This window comes from Bicyclus anynana, chromosome 22 (genome assembly GCF_947172395.1).
Source record: "Bicyclus anynana chromosome 22, ilBicAnyn1.1, whole genome shotgun sequence".
In the NCBI taxonomy this organism is placed as follows: domain Eukaryota; kingdom Metazoa; phylum Arthropoda; class Insecta; order Lepidoptera; family Nymphalidae; genus Bicyclus; species Bicyclus anynana.
In genome coordinates this window covers 4602534-4623323 of record NC_069104.1, presented here as the reverse complement: position 1 = coordinate 4623323, position 20790 = coordinate 4602534, and the positions used below count along the sequence as shown (strand labels likewise).

The 20790-nt window shown below is 36.2% G+C and overlaps 1 protein-coding gene across 2 annotated transcripts in view; it reads left to right on the top strand.

The window, feature by feature from the left end:
* The window catches only part of LOC112046846 (klarsicht protein), a 326360-nt gene that overhangs the window by 274759 nt on the left and 30811 nt on the right, over window positions 1–20790 (top strand). For both annotated transcript variants that reach the window (XM_052888461.1, XM_052888459.1), the window contains 9 exons: window positions 383–538; window positions 1892–2069; window positions 3745–4352; window positions 4900–5043; window positions 5958–6185; window positions 6851–7086; window positions 7568–7937; window positions 8086–8889; window positions 12004–12100. In XM_052888461.1, coding sequence (XP_052744421.1) covers window positions 383–538; window positions 1892–2069; window positions 3745–4352; window positions 4900–5043; window positions 5958–6185; window positions 6851–7086; window positions 7568–7937; window positions 8086–8889; window positions 12004–12100 — 2821 coding nt within the window. The remainder of the gene's footprint in view (window positions 1–382; window positions 539–1891; window positions 2070–3744; window positions 4353–4899; window positions 5044–5957; window positions 6186–6850; window positions 7087–7567; window positions 7938–8085; window positions 8890–12003; window positions 12101–20790) is intronic.

Genomic DNA, 20790 nt, shown 5'->3' with positions numbered 1-20790 from the left:
ATAAATTATAACAGAAAGATCCGGACATCATAGAGGCCCTTAAACAAGGTTGCAGGACAAGACTAATACATGACTATCATAAAGAACTGAAATACCCTGACAGCAACCGACCCTTGACATGATGCGATTCTAAACTGAAAATTTTGAAGGCGGACTGCAAAAGTAGAATTTAATTGAAAATTTCGTAATTGCTAATAATAATCCTTCAAAATCTTTTTGATACTCTATAATGATCATACCAGATATAAGTGATTACTTTAAGTAACTTTCATGTCCATATTGTTAACTGATGAAGCATATTCTCGATATACCATCCATGACACACAAGAACGAAGCAAGAGTTATACGAGCTCATAATAAAAACACTGTTCGTCTATTCCAGAATTGCCTGCCAGTGGAAGCCGCGAGCGATAGTGACGACGAGCCAGCGCTGAAGCAGCCGCGACTCAGCCGACGCGGCTCCCCGCGCCGACAACGCACGCCGGTCAATGCAAGACACAGGGACAGCTCAGAGGACAGTCGACAGTCTGCCTCCGAGGTAAACACCACTCTTAATAATAATAATAATAAAATCTTTTATTCAGTTGAAAAAACAAATTAAAAAACAAGAAGATATTACAAACTAATACTAACAGAGCTTACAAGGTACTTAAAGATACCTACTTAAATTACAAAGTTACTCTGTATGTACTTAGTATAATATAATAAAGAGATTCAGCTGAATGGGACGCTGCCTCAGCTCGATACTACAGTTGAGAGCTGTAGTGCTGATTTTCAGGCACGACCCCAAGGTGAGCTCACGGACCGATCGGAAATACGTTTGCTGCGTCGCTAACAATAATTATAATTATTAAATAATAAAATTATATAAAATAATATACCATTAGTACATAATATAATACATATTAATCTTACATTACCAAGCTTATAGAAAAAGTTTAGGAGTAATAATAAATAATAAATAGGTTACCTTCTCATTTGTTACCCCCCGGTGACGTCGCTGAGGTCCCATTATCCTGCAGACAATGAGAAAAACAAAATTGATAAAGCACTGTCTTCATCATTGAAATGACTTCCACTACCAAAAGTGGCTGTACTCCTACAGCCATGTTTAGTAGTGGAGGTCAATCTGCATAGTACAGAAAATACTATTGCTATACTACAGCCGTTCTTGATGAGTACTGTTTACCAACAAACAAATTAAAAATTAGGGTATAAATCACTAGTCATTTCACACCTAATAATAATTATAATTAACTTGGTCTTAAATTAAAGAAAATAAATTTGATTAATAAGCTTAGAGCAACTAGATGTGGTTAATACATTCTACATAACATCTTATAAACAAACCATACAAAAATTAAAATAAATAAGTCATGAAATGACATGCGTTTTCTACCTTCATTTCTACATTCTTTGTTGGTAAACTGTACTCATCAAGAAAGGCTGTATAGGTTCATTGCTTGTATCAAGCAGCATTTCTTGTCTTTTGATGGAATAGTTGTCAGTGAAGTTACAGGTATATGAGGTTTAACACCTATGCATTGAAAGAGTTAGTACAGAGCATGAAGAAAATGCATTGTAGGACGTTTTCGTTACTTGCTCCGTGAAGTATTTCTGTTTCGGCGAAAGTAGTTATCAGTCGGCCAATATGTCAAAGCTAAAAAATTGGCCAGCAGGTACTCTTGTCCCTATATACTCCTCAACTATATTGAACAATTTTATCATCATTTACCACTTACCAAAAATTTTTTTGTCACCGGTGGTCACGTAGCCTTGAAGTACCTTTTCACAATACACAGTGCCTTCGGTTTAACAGCCTAGCGAAAGTTTCTTATTATTGTTGATCAAAGTTCTCGCTATAAGGTCACTGTTGTTATTATTGTTACAGGAGGAACAAGAATATGCAGTAACATACACGTGGCGCGGCTTCGGATCGGACTGCGAGTCAGAGTTGGTGCGGCATCGCGAGGACAAGATGGCTGACGAGAGGCGCGTGCCCTCCGTGGAGGATGTCGACCCTCGGCAGACTGACCAGACCGTACCCGCTACAGAGGATCAAATTGATGGTGAGATTAAAGGACGTACTTTGGAGAGTCGAGATGAAACCTGTATTCTGTAGCAGTTTCTGCAATATGAAAATGATAATACTATTAATTTTCTTGTCATTCAAATTCGACAATATAGTCTCAATATACGTTTCATTGTACAACCGAACCATCCTCAGAAGATGTAGACTCTAAATATTAATGTTTTTTACTTATTGTCAAAATTACTCTCCTTAAAGTTACGTTACCATCCATTTAATATCCAAATATCTTTGTGACTAAAAAGTAATGTACTTAGAATAGACATTTTTATAGTATGCGCATTATCATCTGAGTCGTCCGGTCATAAAAGTCAAAAAAGATAGGAATGTGCAGCGCGCCTACCTGCGCACCCTAATTATCGATAAACGGCTACCTGCGCACGTGCTAATGATGAGTCAATAATGATTTGGACGATTCTGATTGGTCGGTTTCTAATGTAATTGCATTGCGTATTTTTTTTGCTATAAATGTGTTTATTATTGAAGAATATTATTGAAGAATTAATAAGAAAAGTAAAAGCCAGTAACCCGCAGAAGGTCTACGCTTTAGACCATCTGGCAAATGAACGAGGTCATGAAGTAATAAGGCTCCCTCCATATCACTGTCAATATAACCCAATAGAATTAATTTGGGCACAAGTAAAGGGAGAAGTTGCGAAGAATAATAATACCTTCAAGATAGCAGATGTCGAAAATCACCTCCACCGAGCCATAGAAAATGTCACACGAGAAGACTGGGCCAAATGTGTTAGGCATGCCGAAGAACTTCAAAACAAAGATTTACAAAAAGCTCTAATTAGAGATCACGCGCCGCTTATAATAAATTTGGCAGAAGACGAAGATTCTGATGATGAAGACTCAGATGAAGATTAATTTTATTTAGTTAATAATTATATAATATGAAATATGTATTATATTAAATCAAATATTGTTAATTTTTTTAATTTTGTGAACAAGATACGATAATAAACTTTACTTATCGATAATATGTCTTTCATTGTTACACCCTTCACTAGACGGCTCCATAAGACCCATAAGTGCAAGCGAGATAGATATAGAGAAATGATTTATGGCCCTAAGACTCAGTTGTTAACGCGCGTACTATAACTGTTCTTTGTCATCGAATAGCAATTATTGTTATAGATGCATCAACATTTTAAAACAACATTCTGGAAGTCAATTGCATCTGTAAATAATGAGTTTGTATCGTCGTCTACTTTTTGTTAAACCATTTCAGTAGAACTAAGCTTTAACTGTAAAATACTGCAATAAACTGTAATTATCACATGGTGTTCAGAAACAACATCATAAATTTCAAACCGTGAACGCAACACGTTCATTAACAACGTCTCGCCATATTAGGATTCTTCCTAATTAGTCGATGGTATATTTAATGGCACAAGTTACAATCCCTTTGCAAATAGCGCTAATGGTAATCAATAGCCACAAATGAGTGGAAAGTTGCTGTGCTTTCCAATTTCTCACATGAGAAAATATTGCACAACTCTCCCCATCCAATTTAAATTTAAAACAATGACTTGGCGATTTTATTAACTGTGGCATTCATTGAGAGAAATGTTTACTAAACAAATAAATATACAATCAACTCCGATGTACATGCGAACCAAACAATGCTCATTGAAATTTCGTTACAGGTATGAACAGACGCGAAACCAAACTAGAAGAAATTCCAAAAGAAATAATTAAAACACCACCGACTGTAGTTAAAAGAAAGAAACCAGTAGATACCTCAAGATTTAATCAGTCGGATAGGAAATCGAAAAATTGTGCCACATTTTACTTTAGACACCACGACACGGATTCGGATAGGCAAATGATCGAAACGGACGAAAAGTCACAGGAGGAATCATCTGAAGAAGAATGGACATACGTGAACGGACCGAAAATCGCAAACGAGGATTCCACTGACATAATGACTTCATCTGTCGAGATTCAATGCGAACTGCCAATTGACGAAAAGAAAGACAGACCTCCATCACCGAAACCGAAATTGGAATCGTCCACTCCCGATCTTATTCGTGTCGACCAAAACTCCAGGTGTAAAGATATAGAAAGGCTCGTGATCCAGGCAGAAGAGTTAGTACAGAAACATGCGCAACAACAAATGGCGAAGAAAAAAGGTACAAGAAACTTGAAGCCGCTTATGTTTGACGAAGACGGGAAATCGGTCAGTCGTGCGAAAATGTCACGGATAAAGGAATGGTTAAATCAGAGCACGGACGACAAAATTGAGAACAATCAGGTATATTCCAAATATTTCACAGTTTTCGATATATTTTCAAAAGTTTTTATTTAGCTTTCACAGCACGAGTTAACACGAATTCTCAGTAGTGTGTATCTTTAAAATTACCTAATTCATATAATTAGTTTACCATGATACTTATTTCGTTTACATCGACATCTATTACACTAAAGTCTTTATTTGCTTTTGCAAATATTTTTTTGGATTGGTAGTTAAGCTTATTTTTTTCTGTTATATTGAATTAAATAACATAAATTATGTGGTATATTAAATCAAAAGTAAACTACTACAGTTTGAATCTTATTAAGTGACATTAAAAACGTATTTTGATAGGGATGGTATTCATATTAGAATATTGTTACATTATGTCACTTGAAATCGAGAACTTAAGCTACTTACATATATATCTCATCGGTCCCTTTTAGTTTTTGGTTATATGAGTCGTACTGAATTTAAACAAATATCATTAAAAAGGTTATTAAATTTGCTACCAAGTATAATTTCTAGAGTAGAAGTCAACAAATTAGAATTACTATTCATGTTCTAGGGTACGGAGAGCTATGATGCATCTGGCGAATACACAACAGAGAGCGAAGTCGACACATCTTTAACATCGGAAGAGAGGAACATACATTCTTCAATGGACATGAGCACGTCGACTTGTACCGTCACACCGACCCATCACGCTAAGGTAATTTGCACTTTATTTCCATACCAATAAGCTTTGTTATCGCTTTGTGTGTCTATAATATTCCTCGTACTTTTTATCATCGATTGATACAATTATACCGTTTTTGTCGCATACGATTCTTTCAAAAATTCCATTTTTGCTTCTATTCATTTGACAATAATACCGTTGTTCAATTTACATTTTTTCCTGCAATTTATCTTTGTCATTTCTGTGTTGTGTTATCATAAAGTGTTCATTATGACTTTATTTTCAAGATTCATAACGGCATTGTAAACATATATTCCAGATGTTACATTTATTTCTATCTTCTTAATCATTGGTATCACATGAGCAATATATTTTATTAAGAATACATGTATATTGTAAATCTGTTTTATTTGTGGTATAAAATATAACTAATATTCATAACAATAATGTATCTGTTTCCATAAAACATTATCATGTCACATGGTGAAATAATGGCGAATTTGAAAAAAGTTCAATTTGTAATGAAAGCAATTTACAGTTTACAGTTGGTTAACCTTCTGCTTTAATGATATAGTAGTATTATACTATACGCTACTTTTCATTCCAATAGTTCCAAATATCAGGCACAGATAGTATAGCAATAAATAACAAATTTGCTATTTTCCGCGAAATATTTACAGATGTGTGAGTTAACATCAACAATCCATAATACTTATTTAACGCACATTTTATACTGAAGCACCCTCAAAATTCGATTCAATATCTTAAAACGCGCATTTTATACCGAAAAATTAGGAGATTTAAACTTGCTTTAAATTAACTTTTCTCTTTGATCTCGATTCGATCGCAAAAAAATATTAGATCATCAAGAAAACTTTACGCCAATTGTTTCACCAACAAACACGCATTATATGTTTGTGCTAAAAGGCAAAGGTAACTAACCCTAGGTGACACTGCGGAAGAAACGCAACGGCACCAGCGCTCGGCCGTGGTCCGTGTCTTGCCTGTCACAACTCAGCGGCGCGGGGACCTCTCTCACGGCCACGCCCACAACAGAGTCCATGCACAACAACATGTCCATATCGGAGTCAGCGCTAAACACTTTGGCGTCACCCGCTAGAGTCACCCCGGGGAACTCCAGTTCAAAGTTGCGAGGAAGTTCTACTACTGTACAGGTATGGAGGACGAAATTGGTATTTGTGTTTGTGTTACATGTAGAATTGTTTCTGTTTGGGAATTGCACGAATTCATTCCCTGTCATCAATTATAATGGGATCACTATTTCTTCATTCCATTCACGTTGGCGCTGCGGTAATTAATCGATTTTTTAATTACATCTCAGATAGAGTACTATAGATATTTGTTGCACAGTTTTTTGGCATATTTCTGAATGTAATCAATATGTTTATATTGAATTTGAGAGTCATGATTGTCTGACCTAACATCTTTAAAAAAATATTGCCATGCTTTTTAATTGTTCCCAGCTTTATCCCAAAAGTTTATGAATGTTTTATTTCTATAATCAGAATTTTTCCACTATTATTTTGCCTTAATCGGAATCGATTATTGAGTTCAATTGAATTATGCGCAAAGGTTTAATGTAGAAAATACCTATTAACCTAGCTAATCGTTACTTATGTGTACCTACGTCAATCAGTTGCAAGTTATATAGCCAGTTCTCTTTACTTAGCTAGTCAGTCTAGTCAAGGGTAGTCAACGAGTATGCAGTCCAAACACTATAGCGTGTTATATGCTGAAGCAAATACAGAAACAAACAAGACCAACAAAAACAGCTGAACAATTAGACAATACGAATATAATGTTGATTATTTCGCACCAGGGTCACGTATCGAGCACAAACACAATGACGGAGGCGTGCACGTCCTGTGTGGAGGCCAACGACAAACAGTGCTGGCTGCGACGGAAGAGGCTCAAACTTCGTCGCCACAACAACACCAACACGAGGAGAGAACGACTGGTGAAGTCACTCTCCTTCTGTGGCCGACTCAGTCCGGAGATCGAGGACAAACATGAGAGGAGCGCTGCTAGCGACCCGGCTACTAGTAGGAAAAATAGGTGCGTTACTTATTGTTAATATTGAAAGAGAATACTTTAAGAAACTTAAGCGGCAAGAATGTTGGGCATCCAGGCTGATTCTTTGCCCCAAAAATAAGCGAGCTTTTTGGTCGAGTCGTGTCGAGGTAATTAGCTGAAGTGAAATAATTCGGAGAAATTTTTGCGACTCCATGGCCTATGGGTCTCCACGGCAAAAGGAACAAATATGTATATCTCGGTCTGACAGGGTATACTTGTACCACTTATCGGTTATTGTTAAATTAAATAGCAAAAATTAAACTGGTAATTTATAATTTATCATCAAAACTAAGAAGAATTAAGAAGATGCAAATGCAATCTAAAACTGCAATGATTGCACAAAAATACGATTAATTGTTTTTTTGAGATATACTGAAGTTAAAATTAAAAATTCAAATTTTTTGCGTAGCAAGTCTATACACAAAGCCATTTCTCAATTATTAATTATGTATTTTTTATTTAGGTTCGACACTACTTCAACGTCTGGAAATGACAGCGATGAGGGACTAATCAAGCAACAATTGGCGACCATAGCAAACCTGCGGAGAAGCATTGAGAAAACACACATATCAAATAAAGAACCCGACAGTGCCATCCCTGAACAAAACGAATCGGAACTAACTATCCCTAGCTTTAAATTGGGCCCTGAAGGTGGAACCGTGAGGCCAAGACTCACTCGGAGTATGGAAAGGGAGAGGACGTTTTTGGCCTTGAGTTTGGGAAACCCGAGCCAAATGTGGGACGTCTGCTTGGACAAGGACTCCGATAAAAGTGTCACAGCTGGAACAGAGGAACACAGTTCATTCTCTGAACAAGCTTGGGATTTCTATCAGGTAAATTTTATTCTTGTTTAATAACGCTTGTCTAATAACCAGATGACGCTGTTTTTTTTTTCGCTAGTATCCAAATATCTTACGAGATTTACTAATTTGGTGTATCTTTCGGGTGTTATTTTAAAACAAATAATTTCTTTGTCAACAGGAAAAATATAACTCGGAGCCATATTCGGAAGCGCCAGACTCGGACGCCGCTCGCCGTCTTTTAGAATTTGGGGACGATTACAGAGCATTCCTAGATTCACAATCGGACTGTTGCTCAAGCTTATCAGCTCAGCCGGAAAACGACCAAAGCCCAAGTGGAACACGCAGAAGAAGACCACCCTCAGACGTCTCTAGAGAACGCAGCCTGCCTCGATACAAGAGACCGACGAGAACATCTCCAGTGGAGACTCCCTCCCGAAAGCCCAAAAAATCAATGTCGAGCGCTGAACGCAAAAAGAACCTCCTCGACAGTCTGGAGAGGTCCCGCAACAACACCAGCATAGAAAGCAACGACGGCGTCCGAAGACGCAAACCCTCCGAAAGCGAAAGAAAGAACAGCAAACGCTCCCCCGAATTCGATCTCCTCAACATCCAAGCGTTGAGCCGCAGACGTCACAGCTCAAATCTGACAAGCGACGAAGTCAACAGTTCGCTGGAATACACCGAAGTCAACAACCGACCGGACATACTGGACTCGTTGAGTAGACGACGCAAGGAGAAAGACGGGGAGAGCGAGTTGCAAAAAGTCGCGCTTTCGGAAATGCGTAGACGTTCAACGGGGAGCGCGGACTCGGAAGGGGAGTCCTCGTCGCCGAAGCACAGCCGGAGGAATTGGGGAGACTCAGACTCGGAGTCTGAAGAGGTGCGGTCGCTGGTGCGCCGCTCGAGCACGCAACTGGAAGTGACGGAGGCGCTGATGGCGCGCCACGACGCGTCGCCCGACATCCTGCGCGCGTTCGACTACGTAAGGACCCCATTCGATACCGATTACAGTAGTAGCTACAGCGACGCGGACGACAGCCGCTCGTGCGTGAGCGTCCGCCAGACGTGCCTGCGCGCGCGCCTCTGTCTCGCCGTCACCGCCTTCTCTATATTAGTCATAGTATACATACACATTCAATGACATTTGGCATGGGCTTGTGTGATATTTTTTCTCATATATGTAAGTATACGCGTTAGGTGCGCTGCGATTGTCAGATTGAAAATCGAAATCGAACTAGGACAAAGAAATTTTTTGAAAAGTGAACGTTAAGTCGTCCAATCGATTTGCTGTCTTTATGTAGTGTAAAAATAGCAAATCGATTGTAACTATTTCACACAGAGTTCCTTGATTTTGTTATAACAGTAAAAGCCCAGCGTGTTCTTTAGAGAAGAAATCAACAATGATATGTTTTCTTTAGTTCACTCCTGACTATTTTATATTACAATTTTTGTGCTGTAAACCTACTCTTTGAAGTGAAGCTTCAATTATTATTCGTATAATAACTTTTGCTCGACGGTTGATGAGCGTCCCCTAGGCTAGATAACATTTATTACTTATTTAATCAACTTACTAAATTATTCAATATACACTAATTAACTATTTAATACTACTCTACATTCCATATAATTAAAATAATTTGTTAGTCATATATAAAATGTGTAGGTACAAAGTATAAAGCATTTGTGTAATAATATGTTAGTCTGACAAACGCAGTACGTATTAGTATTTATTTACATTATTTATAGTTGGGTGACACCTGTCAAACTCCCATACGCTTTGACAGTTGACAGCTGATGTATAAACCATGCTAATTTATATGTGAGAGTGGTTTTTTTTTATAGAACGAGTTGGACACGATTTCACTTGTTAATTATAGTTTAATAAATAAACAAAAACTTGTTGCTTTTTAATTATTTTGATCATAGTGAAATTGTGTCACATATTCAAATCACATATTTATTTTCATTTACTTATATTTTTTTTTATTTTGTTTGTTTTGAGTTTATTTACTAACTAACCATGTGTGTTGTGATCGTTATGTGTAGTCTTTACTAACTGCCTGTTTATTTTTAATCCCTTTTCCCTCAAATTTAATCCCCTTCCTTTATTTTGGAGGCAACTATTCGGTGCTAGAACAATGAAACTAACTTTTAGATATATACCAGTGATATATTTATTATCTATATAAAGTTAACGGTGCAGGTTCAGGCAGGCTTGATAATTTATTCGGTGTAACCAATGCTTTAAAACTGACTGACATTAGACACATCGAAATGACAGATGTCATGTTTGACATTTGCCACCACAGATTATAAAAGAGCTAAGATACTTAAGTTATTTAATTTATAATCTGTTTAATTTATTAACGTGATTAACTGTGATTGCGCGGTACTTTAGAAGTAACTTGTTAATTTGGTTGTGTAATATATTAAATTTAAATAAATAATAATATAGAAGGGTCTCGCATAATATTAGAGGTTTATATCAATATGTGATTTGACTGAACTCCGTTAGTAATATTACACGTTGCGATTTTTGTAAATTGTATTAAAATATGTTGATTAGGGTTAGGTTGTTAATTGATTTTATTTAAAACGAAATGTAAAATAAAAAGAAAATATTAGCGACCTTTGTATAAATGTTTACAAGAATAAATGTTTCAGTTTGCAAATCAAAATGGAGTTTCAGTCAATTAACACCCATCTCTTGTCAACATTTCTAGAAATATTCCTGTAAATAAAAAAAAAAACTTGCCGTTATTTATCTTAAAATTAGAAACAGGATTGGTCTTGTAAGCATTTTGGGCTTTTTCGAACTGGCTTTTTCTGAACTTACATCTATTTTTGGCCTTGAAATTTTCTATACGCTTTGGCACTATTAATAACTGAACTGTCTATGAGAATAGTAACTCATTGCTATGCAATTATAACAGTGGATGAATATCAATGAATGCCGCATGAATTAGCATAATGTCAAGTTAAATAAATGCATGGAGATACTTGTTTGGGAGATACGAAGAAATTGTAAGTGTAAATTGTAATTTTTCTTTCTATTTATTGTATATTAATATAAAGAATAATGTATGATGATAACATTAACTAATACTATAAATACGATATTCGAAATTGAACTGTAGCGCCTAAATCATAAGATTCCATTTGGTCCCATAATGATTGGACATACTTAAAAAATTAGATTACATTAAACAATCAATTTTCTTTGATATTGGATTACATTAATGCATATAATTCCAAGATTTACTGCAATGGGTAGAATAGTACAGGCAAGACCTCTTTCTTTTCTTTTCAAGATCTTAAGGTTAGGTTTAAATTATCAACAATTTTGAATATGATTTCCATTTTAGGTTGGTTAAGATTAACCTAAATAAAAAAAAAGAAATAGATCAAGTAACTACAATTTGAGTTAATATACTTATTGTTTTAGGATGCAACAGACCTAAAAAAAGCATTGAAAAGTATGTCTACTAAGTTTTTAAATCAGAAAAGGTACTTAAAAAGGAAGTACATACCTTAAAATTGATTAATGGATGATAGGAAACCTCAAGCAATACATAAATCATATTGTTCTTACCTTGAAATTCATTAATGGATGATAAAAAATATCCTTCAAAAAATCGGTTGTCTGTAAAGACGGTTTTCTGACCATAGTTGAACGTGACAACGTCAGAAAATATTGATGGTATGGTTGCGTTTTTCATAAGAAAATGTCAATTAATGTATTTAAAACAATAAAGAAATAAAATACTGTTCGTTTTTCTAAAATACTGTTTAAAAATCTTCATAGAACAGAATATATTTTATTTCTTGTAAAAAAAGTTGGCAACCCTAGAGAAAGGGAACGACGCATGACGTCATCTTTTTACGAGTGTGCAGGATCCATCGAATTATAAGACGTTCTCACATCAAAAAGAAATACATATCTTGAAATTTATTAATAGGAAACCTCAAGCAATACATAAATTATATTGTACTTAACTTAAAATTCATTAATGGATGATAAAAAATATCTTTAAAAAGTTTTTTTTTTTTAATTTCTACCTCGTAAAATAGTTTAGCAAAGTGTTTTTCTACGCAGACGGAGGTGGTGACCCGATGCAGGGAAAACATCAACCTATTGGACGTGGCCCTTACCGAGGGGACCCTCTCTCCTGCCCTGCAGAGAGACGTTAGAGGTTTGTTGTTTTTTATATTATCTTCTTCGCCTTCTTCTTCTTTATTTTTTCTTCTACATCTAAATCAGTCACAATGAAGGTGGTCTGTATCGACTTTCTAGCCCAGAAAACTTACCTTACACTGAATGTCAGCATTATTTGTAACTAGCGGACGCCCTCGACTTCGTCCGCGTGGAATTTAGTTTTTCACAAATCCCTCGGGAACCATGGATTTTTTCGGGATAAAATCCAAACTATAATATATCTATACTGAAATTTCAGATGATTCGGTTTAGAAGCCGAGGCGTATAAGAGTAACAATCATTCATACCATCAAAATCATCAGGTTTTAACAAATCTCGGAAATCCATAGATTTTTTCGGGATAAAAAGTAGCCTATATTGTTTGTATGTAATGCTAAGATATTCGTCTCATAATCCAGAGTAAAATCTATTTTCTTTCCAAATTTCAGCCAAATCGCTTCAGTAGTAGCGGCGTTAAAGAATAAAAAACACCCATACAAACTTTTGCGTTTATAATATTAGTAGGATAGGGCGAATAGGTACTCTAGATATTCCAGTTTTATTTCAGTGACCGAGAAAATATTTTATAGGGTCTAATTTGTACCTACTAATTAAGAACTTTATCATTTCTGTGAAAATTTATAATTTTTTTTTAGAACAAACAAGATAAAAATAATCACTATTGAATTTCGAATTTTTGACTGCCTCCGTGGCGCAGTGGTATGCGCGGTGGATTTACAAAACGGAGGTCCTGGGTTCGATCCCCGGCTGGGCAGATTGAGATTTTCTTAATTTGTCCAGGTCTGGCTGGTGGGAGGCTTCGGCCGTGGCTAGGTACCACCCTACCGGCAAAGACGTACCGCCAAGCGATTTAGCGTTCCGGTACGATGCCGTGTAGAAACCGAAAGGGGTGTGGATTTTCATCCTTCTCCTAACAAGTTAGCCCGCTTCCGTCTTAGACTGCATCATCACTTACCATCAGGTGAGATTGTAGTCAAGGGCTAACTTGTAAAGTATAAAAAAAAACCATAGCCGTAGATCGTCAGGGTCGCCCCGTGGTCACTTTTATCCTTGCGCCGGACATCACGTTGGATGTACTGATATCGTGTTTCACGCAAAAATACGATCGCGCGGTGGTCGCGGCGCGGGTTTCTTCCCTACCGCGTGATTAAGACCGGTTCCCCAACCGATCGCTGAAGTACCTTTTTATTTAAATTTAAAATTGCCTACTACGTGTTGGTTAAGAAATCTTTGATGTATTTTATAAACGACTTTAAGTAATAGAGCTTTTGTATTTACGTGTTTTTACTACGACGAAGCCAAGAGTAATGATAATGATTTTGAGGTAATGATTTTGGCTACTGAACCAATTTTAATGAATGAGATGCCAAAAGGTTTGTATATAGGCTATATATACATTTTATAAAAAAAATATGACGGAATTTAAACCTCATATTCCAACCTCGAAAAAAATTAAAGTGGGATAATCACTATGTGTTTGGTATCAAAAGAAAGGTCTTGACGAGCACATTACAAATATGTATATATATCATATTGTTTAAGTGAAAATATTTGTTTAAAATGCGATCGAAATCTTCGCGCGATCCAGTCGTTTCATATCAGAATGCGACGATGTAGGTACTCGTAGATATCGGAGGGCTGTAGTGTAACGTCAATCGGGAAACGAAAAAGTATTAAATACTAGTAGACTTCGCGCGGTTTCACCCGCGTGGTTCCCGTAGTAATATAGCCTATAGCCTTCCTCGATAAATGGGCTATCTAACACCGAAATAATTTTTCAAATCAGACCAGTAGTACCTGAGATTAGCCCGTTCAATCAAACAAACAAACTCTTCAACTTTATAATATTAGTATAGATTAAATAAAAAATGAAGTTTATAAACTATTACCCTACTACGTAAAAAGGGGTCTAAAAAGAACGTAACAAGTAAATATTTCAGATTGAAATAGAGAAATGCATAGGAACAAAAATTATCACGGTAGAGTGCTCTATATTCCAGTAAAAGTCCCATTAAAATAGGTTCAGCCGTTCCAGAGATTAGCCCGGACAAACAGAAAGAGACAGACAAAAGTTTAAAAAAGCTATTATAAACAGACACTTTAATTATTTTTATATAATATGTATTGATATCTGGAACATGGAAGTTCAACTTTATGTAAATATTATTTATTGAGGCCAATTACAAGTACTTTAAATATTATGTTGAACGTCCATTCAGATTAACAGTTAGGTATCCAAGGGCCGAGTATTCGGGGCCGTATTAATTGGTCTTTAGAAGTGAACCGAGGCTAACGAGTTCCGAACGCCCAAAAACAGTATCACCTTGATCGCGACCGAGAATGTCTGATATTGATTTTAACATTAACAAGTCTACATGAGCTAGGGTTGCCACTCGATTTATAGAGCCGACGCCTCACGGTTTTACCTGCGTAGTTCCCGGTGCCGTAAGAATACGGTGATATAATATAGATAGCTTACAATGGCGAAGGCTGGCATTTTGACGAAGATAAGCCGTCCCAAAGAAAAGGAAATCCATACCGTTTGATACAAACTTCGGTTTCTCATACATCCAAACCTAAATATTCATTACAATAATGAATATGTATCGATGGATTTTTAAAAGGTAACCCGGCGGGAAGCGGCCTGTATGGATTCTTCGCCGCTAGTAGCTTATGATAATCATAAAATATTTCTATTGGTAAAGTAATTTTCAAAAATCGGTTTGGTGGATCAGAGATTACCCGTACAACCCCCAAAAGCTTTGTGATATTAGTATTATATATATCTATACATACAAATAAATAAAATTTAAGTGCCTGTTTGCAATTTTAAATAAACAGTTTTTTACACAACGCATATGAAAAGGACTTCTGTTAGTATACAATAAGTCTGTGAAAGTGTCATTTATTTCAAGTAAGCTTTTTATATCAGCACTTTTGAAAAATCTGTCAGTGAGTAGTGACTTTACCACCGATTCGGAAGGCAGATTCTATCAATAAAAACCATAAATTCACAAAATTTTCGATCCATTCATAACGGATTCTTGAATGGCATTTATCAAAAATCTTAAATACGATTTGATGTTTCAAACACAGATTTTTTTAAAATAAACATCAGAACGGATAGAATATTAATAATAGGAAACGTTTATAAAAAAAGAGTATATTACATATGGCAACACTGATTGCAAAATCGCTTAGACGTCCTCACTTTCATTAGCCCGTTCCGCTTTCTTGGGCAGAAATAACTGCCGGCCGAACGGCAAGGCGTGATCTGCGACTGCGCCATATCGCCTCTTCCGGGACACAAATAAACTTATAGCCATGACTAGTGGACACCCGCGACTTCGTCCATGTGAAGTTTTATTTTACACAAATCCCGTGAAATGTAGCTTAAATATTGCTCTGTAACCTTCACTATCTTCCAGTGAGGGTCCCATTAAAATCGGTTTCAGCCATTCTAAAGATTAGCCCGGATAAACAGAAAGATAGACAGGCGAAAATTCAAAAAAGTTTTTTTGTTGTTTCACGGAGAGGCACTTCAATTTTATTTACATACATCTATGTATGTATTGATGCACAAAGAGTCTGTGTGACCAGACCATCCTTATTTTACTAAAGCAGAAAGTTTGTCAACTCATGCTTCTTAGGTTAGTGCGGTCGGCAGTTGGTGGTTTTGAGAAATCTAGTACTTCCAAGGTTCAAGGCTCAATTTAAAAAAAAATGTTTTTTCTACAATAGATCATGAGAAATCATGTCCCAGATACTTGGCAAAACTTCGATAGAGACGATTGAATTGAAGTATGATCTTTATTAGTGTTTCGAAGGGTTACTACGAAAATACACTATACTTGGACGGTTGAGGCTTGAGAGAGAATATTAAGGCATTTAGGGTCTGCGCCCCTTGAAACATGCTCGTATTATCTCTGTCTAATCTCTATGGAACAAGGGCGTAGAACTAAATTCTGACGGCCCATTAAACGTAGTTGATCCACTGTAGTTTAATACGCATAAAGGTCCTGGATTTCATTCCCGGTTCGGTTTACTTTAGGAATTTATATTTTCTAAATTGACTCAGACCGATAACGATGTACCGCCAAGCGGTATCGGTCCACCTAGTGGGGGGTCGACCAACACTGCGCTTTCCGGGACGAGGTCGCCGTTCCAGCACCTTGGGACCCCAACGTCCATCGGCTCTTCGAACTATGTGGCATGCCCATTGCCACTTCAGCTTCGCGACTCGCTGACATAGCTCAGCGACTTTGGTTCATCTGCGAATCTCCTAGTTACTGATTCGATCACTCAGATAAACTTCAAGCATAGCTCGCTCCATCACCCGCTGAGTGACTCTGAGCCCAGGTCCATAGTTAGTTACCAAGTTAGCAGTAGTAGGATAATTTAAATTTATCCGACTGAAACCGCGAGGCATAGCTATGTAGTTATACAAAACAAACAAACATACAATCCATTATCATTACTCAAGTTAAACTTTAAACGAGCGCATGTATAATTTCGGAAGCGTGTTTTCAAAATGCCCCATCAGTGAGTGGCTTAAAAGCATTCATAGCAGATAAGTGAGTACAGACGTAAATAGTGCACCCAAAATATACTTAGCAGTTCATAAATAACATGCACATGTATCACTGCCGTCTAGCAACGTTTCCCGTCTAGGATAAACAGAGTAAAACAAACACAAATATATACTGAACAGTGTATAATTGATTTATTGTGTTATCATCCGCGAAACATCGATGAATCGAAGCTACATCATCGACACCCAGATCCGACAAATAATCTTGAAAAATCAACAAATGGGATTTTTTGTCGCGTCTTTGTGAATACGCCAGTTTTTGGCAGAGAATATCAAAATATAAGTTTTTTTTTATTATGAACTTCCGCAAAGTAACATCTGCTTCTACGAGTTTTGTAAACATTCTTGAAATCCTAATCTATGTATGTATCTATGTACAGAAAACTCAAGATGAGTTTTTCGCGGATAATAGCAAAATTACCCAATAAATTATCATTAGCTAAATAACGCCTAAGTTAAAAAAAATGATTTCCGTTTGTCTCGCTGAACTTTCCGGTTTGAATTTTTTTCTGCTTTGTGCTCTATTGTTTGAAAATTAAATTAAAAGTCGATCGCTAAACCTATAATCTATTTATTATTAACTAATTCTCATTCATAACTCATCTTTTATATTGTTTACATTCATCATCATCATCATATCAGCCGATGGACGTCCACTGCAGGACGTAGGAATTTTGTAGGGACTTCCAAAGCCGCCTGCATCCAGCGAATCCCTGTGACTCAGTTGATGTCAGTCCACCTGGTGGGGGATCGACCAACACCGAGCTTTCTATTGCGGGGTTGCCATTTCAGCACCTTGAGACCTCTACATTTATCCACTCTTCAAACTATGTGCCCTATCCATTGTTAGTTACATTATCAAAATATTTTGGGTATCTATATAAATTCCATGATTAGAAAATATACACAAATTAGTGATGTCAATACGTCGATACTTTTTCACACATTACATCACGATGATATGACATCATACAGTCTGCTCTAAAATGGGAAAATAAACACACCGTCGCCGTATGCACAGATAAAAATGTTTCCCAGTAACATTTTGATGCGCGCACAATAAACTTGTTGAGAAATTGAATATGGTTGTGACGAAGGTTCTAGTTTTTATCAGGGTTCCAAGAAAACCCGTACTTACATGTAAGTTGCATTACTTTTATATGTAGCGAAGTCTCGGTATAATTTGTTGGTGAAAATTAAATGTTTCTTTTTTAATTGTGCGAAACCAGAAAACTACTTATTATGTCTAATTTTGCATCATAATCTCTTATGAGAAAGAAAGCTCTTGATAGTAGTGCAGTAAATAAGCTTTTATTTGCATTTAACTTTGATTTACTAACTTTTTACATTATTTAAACTACTTAATTCAAATAATTAGTTCTATATCCTCTGCTTTCGAGTAAGATCATTATGGCAATTTTGGACCTACCAGTTACAACTCAAATTATACGTTGTCTTAAGCCATAGGCGATAGTTTCTAGTAATTGGTTTCTGTTTAACGAATGGATTAAGCGTAAACTCTAATAACTCTATCCTTTCACAGAACTCAAGGCAAAAACTCTTTGACTGGTTGATTGCACTAGCATTTGCGCTAATGATACGATTACAAAATAAACCTCGTAGCACCTCAACTAAGGCTTTTGATTGCTCTGAATGTAGCTAAATGCAGCTTTTTATCCTCCTTGGCAAGTTAATTGCTTGACAGACGCTATTGAAACGTCGGTCAATGCATTCACTTTTTGTTGGATTGTCTATGGCTAAGGTGACATTTCTTTTTTTAATTACTTCAAAGAACCGATGGAAGACAGACGTGAAACAAACGACGTTCTACATTCTTTCAAGCTTTGAATCGTTTTATATTAATTAACGATACAAAGTAACGTCTTTGACACTTTCTAATTTGACAAAAACATTTATTGTGTGGACTGAAAGGCACACACTTTTGGATTTCGGATTTTACTGTTTTATAACTATGTCCTCAATCAAATATTTATTTTGTGTTTTCTCTTAATTTTTAGCAATTATAACCCTTATTTATACACATACTTATTCGGTTTTTACTTGTTAGTTGTTTAGATTATTTTATTTTGTACTAAATATTGTAAATTAAAAAATATCGACACACTAGTATTTACGTCACTATACTAAATAGAATATTTGCTATTTAGAAATTCCTTGTTATCTAAACAACTTGGCCAATTGGCTACATCCAATCTAAATATCAGTACAACGAAAAAACTAAATTACCTTCTTTGAGTCATAATTTAAAAAAAACAGAATGCAATTTTAGTAAAAAATTAACAAAGCTTGCAACTTGGCCTTCACTTCACAATGAAAATGTTAAAACTATTATGGTTGGTTGTGGAAAACGTTTCTCTGAATGATTTTAATAAGGTATGATTATGCTTGTTTTGTACGATTTGCAACACAGCCTTCGAAAGGGAATTGTATGCAATACTGAGATGCATAATATAAACATAAATTGGTATATCTGTCGGTGGCATAAGGTATGGTACTAACATGTAGGTAGGTATCTAACATGTAGTTTATTGTTTTGGAAATCTCAATACATTATTGTAAATAGATGTATTTTATAGTTATAATTGACTGACCAAACAACTACTACCTGGAAAAGCGTACTTTACCCCACCACCTCACAAATCACGTGTCTCAAACGGTGAAGAAAAACCTCGGGAGGAAACCTGCATACCTGAGAATTTTCTTAATTCTCTACGTGTATAAAGTCTGCCAATCCGCATTTGGCCAGCGTGGTGGAGTAAGGCCTAACCCCTCTTATTCTGAGAGAAAACTCGTTCTCAACAGTGAGCCGAATATGTGTTGTTGATGATAATGATGAAACAAAAGCGGAAGAGGTTGTAAGTTAAAAAATAACATTTAGCCACAAATTCTAAATCTAGTATCAGTATCCTTGATACTATCTCACTCGTAATTTTTATTGTGTATCGAAGTAGATGGTGGTGATATTATTTTACACGATAATTTAATATCAAATCGACGTTGGTTCCAAGTGCCTATTTGTTATATTTCAAGATCTTAAACTAGCTTTTCCCGTCATTATCAGCCGATGGACGTCCACTGCTGGACATAGGCCTCTTGTATAGACTTCCAAACACCACGGTCTCGAGCCGCCAGCATCCAGCGGCTCCCTGCAACCTGTTTGATGTCCTCGGTCCATTCAGTGTACACCTTTACTACGTTTCATGAACGAATAATTTCTAGTTAAAGTTACATTTTCACGGTTCGTAGTATTTCTCCCTCTAGCTGTTAAGTTATTAATCCTTGGGGAAATTATGTCTAAATTAACAAAATTGTAATTTCGTTTATGTATGTCTGTGCGACGCGGAAATTAATATGAAGTAATTTGGGTCACATACAAATTAAAACAACAGATAATGTCGGCTAGAATTTACATAGTCAGGTCAGTTTTGTTAACCGAAGTTACCAAATTATTGACCATCTAATATCCTGTAGAAGAAATAAGTATTGTGTAAACTTAAAAATTAGTAAAATGTAGTCTTATATTACAGAATAATAACGAACATTGTCAATAAAATATGTAAATACTTTAGAAACACTTCTGTAAATCTTAGTTTTTAATTCTATTAAAAGCAATACCAGTGATTCCGTACTTGAAACAGTCCTGAAAAACATTGAAACGTTAATTTCAATAATGGTTTTCATATCGAAAGCTATGATACCGTGAAGCGCTTAATGGCTTTATTGTTTTACGTTATTTATTTAATAGTTTGGGTGCTATCGCTTCAAGCGCTCGTTTGTGTTGTCGCGACTCTGCTACCAAAGGTGAATTACATATAATACGGTAGATCAGCTGTGATCGTCGCGAGCAGCGGTCGTGTCCTCGCGGCCGTGTCTATTTCCGTTCGCGAGTGATTTGTGTTCAAGTTTAATATCTGTGACGATTTTAACATCACACGTACGTTACACGGTACTACACCTTCGCAGTTGCATCTTAATTTGTGCAGCAGTTATTTCGGACTCACTTTTCTCTCGCAAACCAGACGCGCATGAGTGCACACTGCACACTTTCGCTTCTG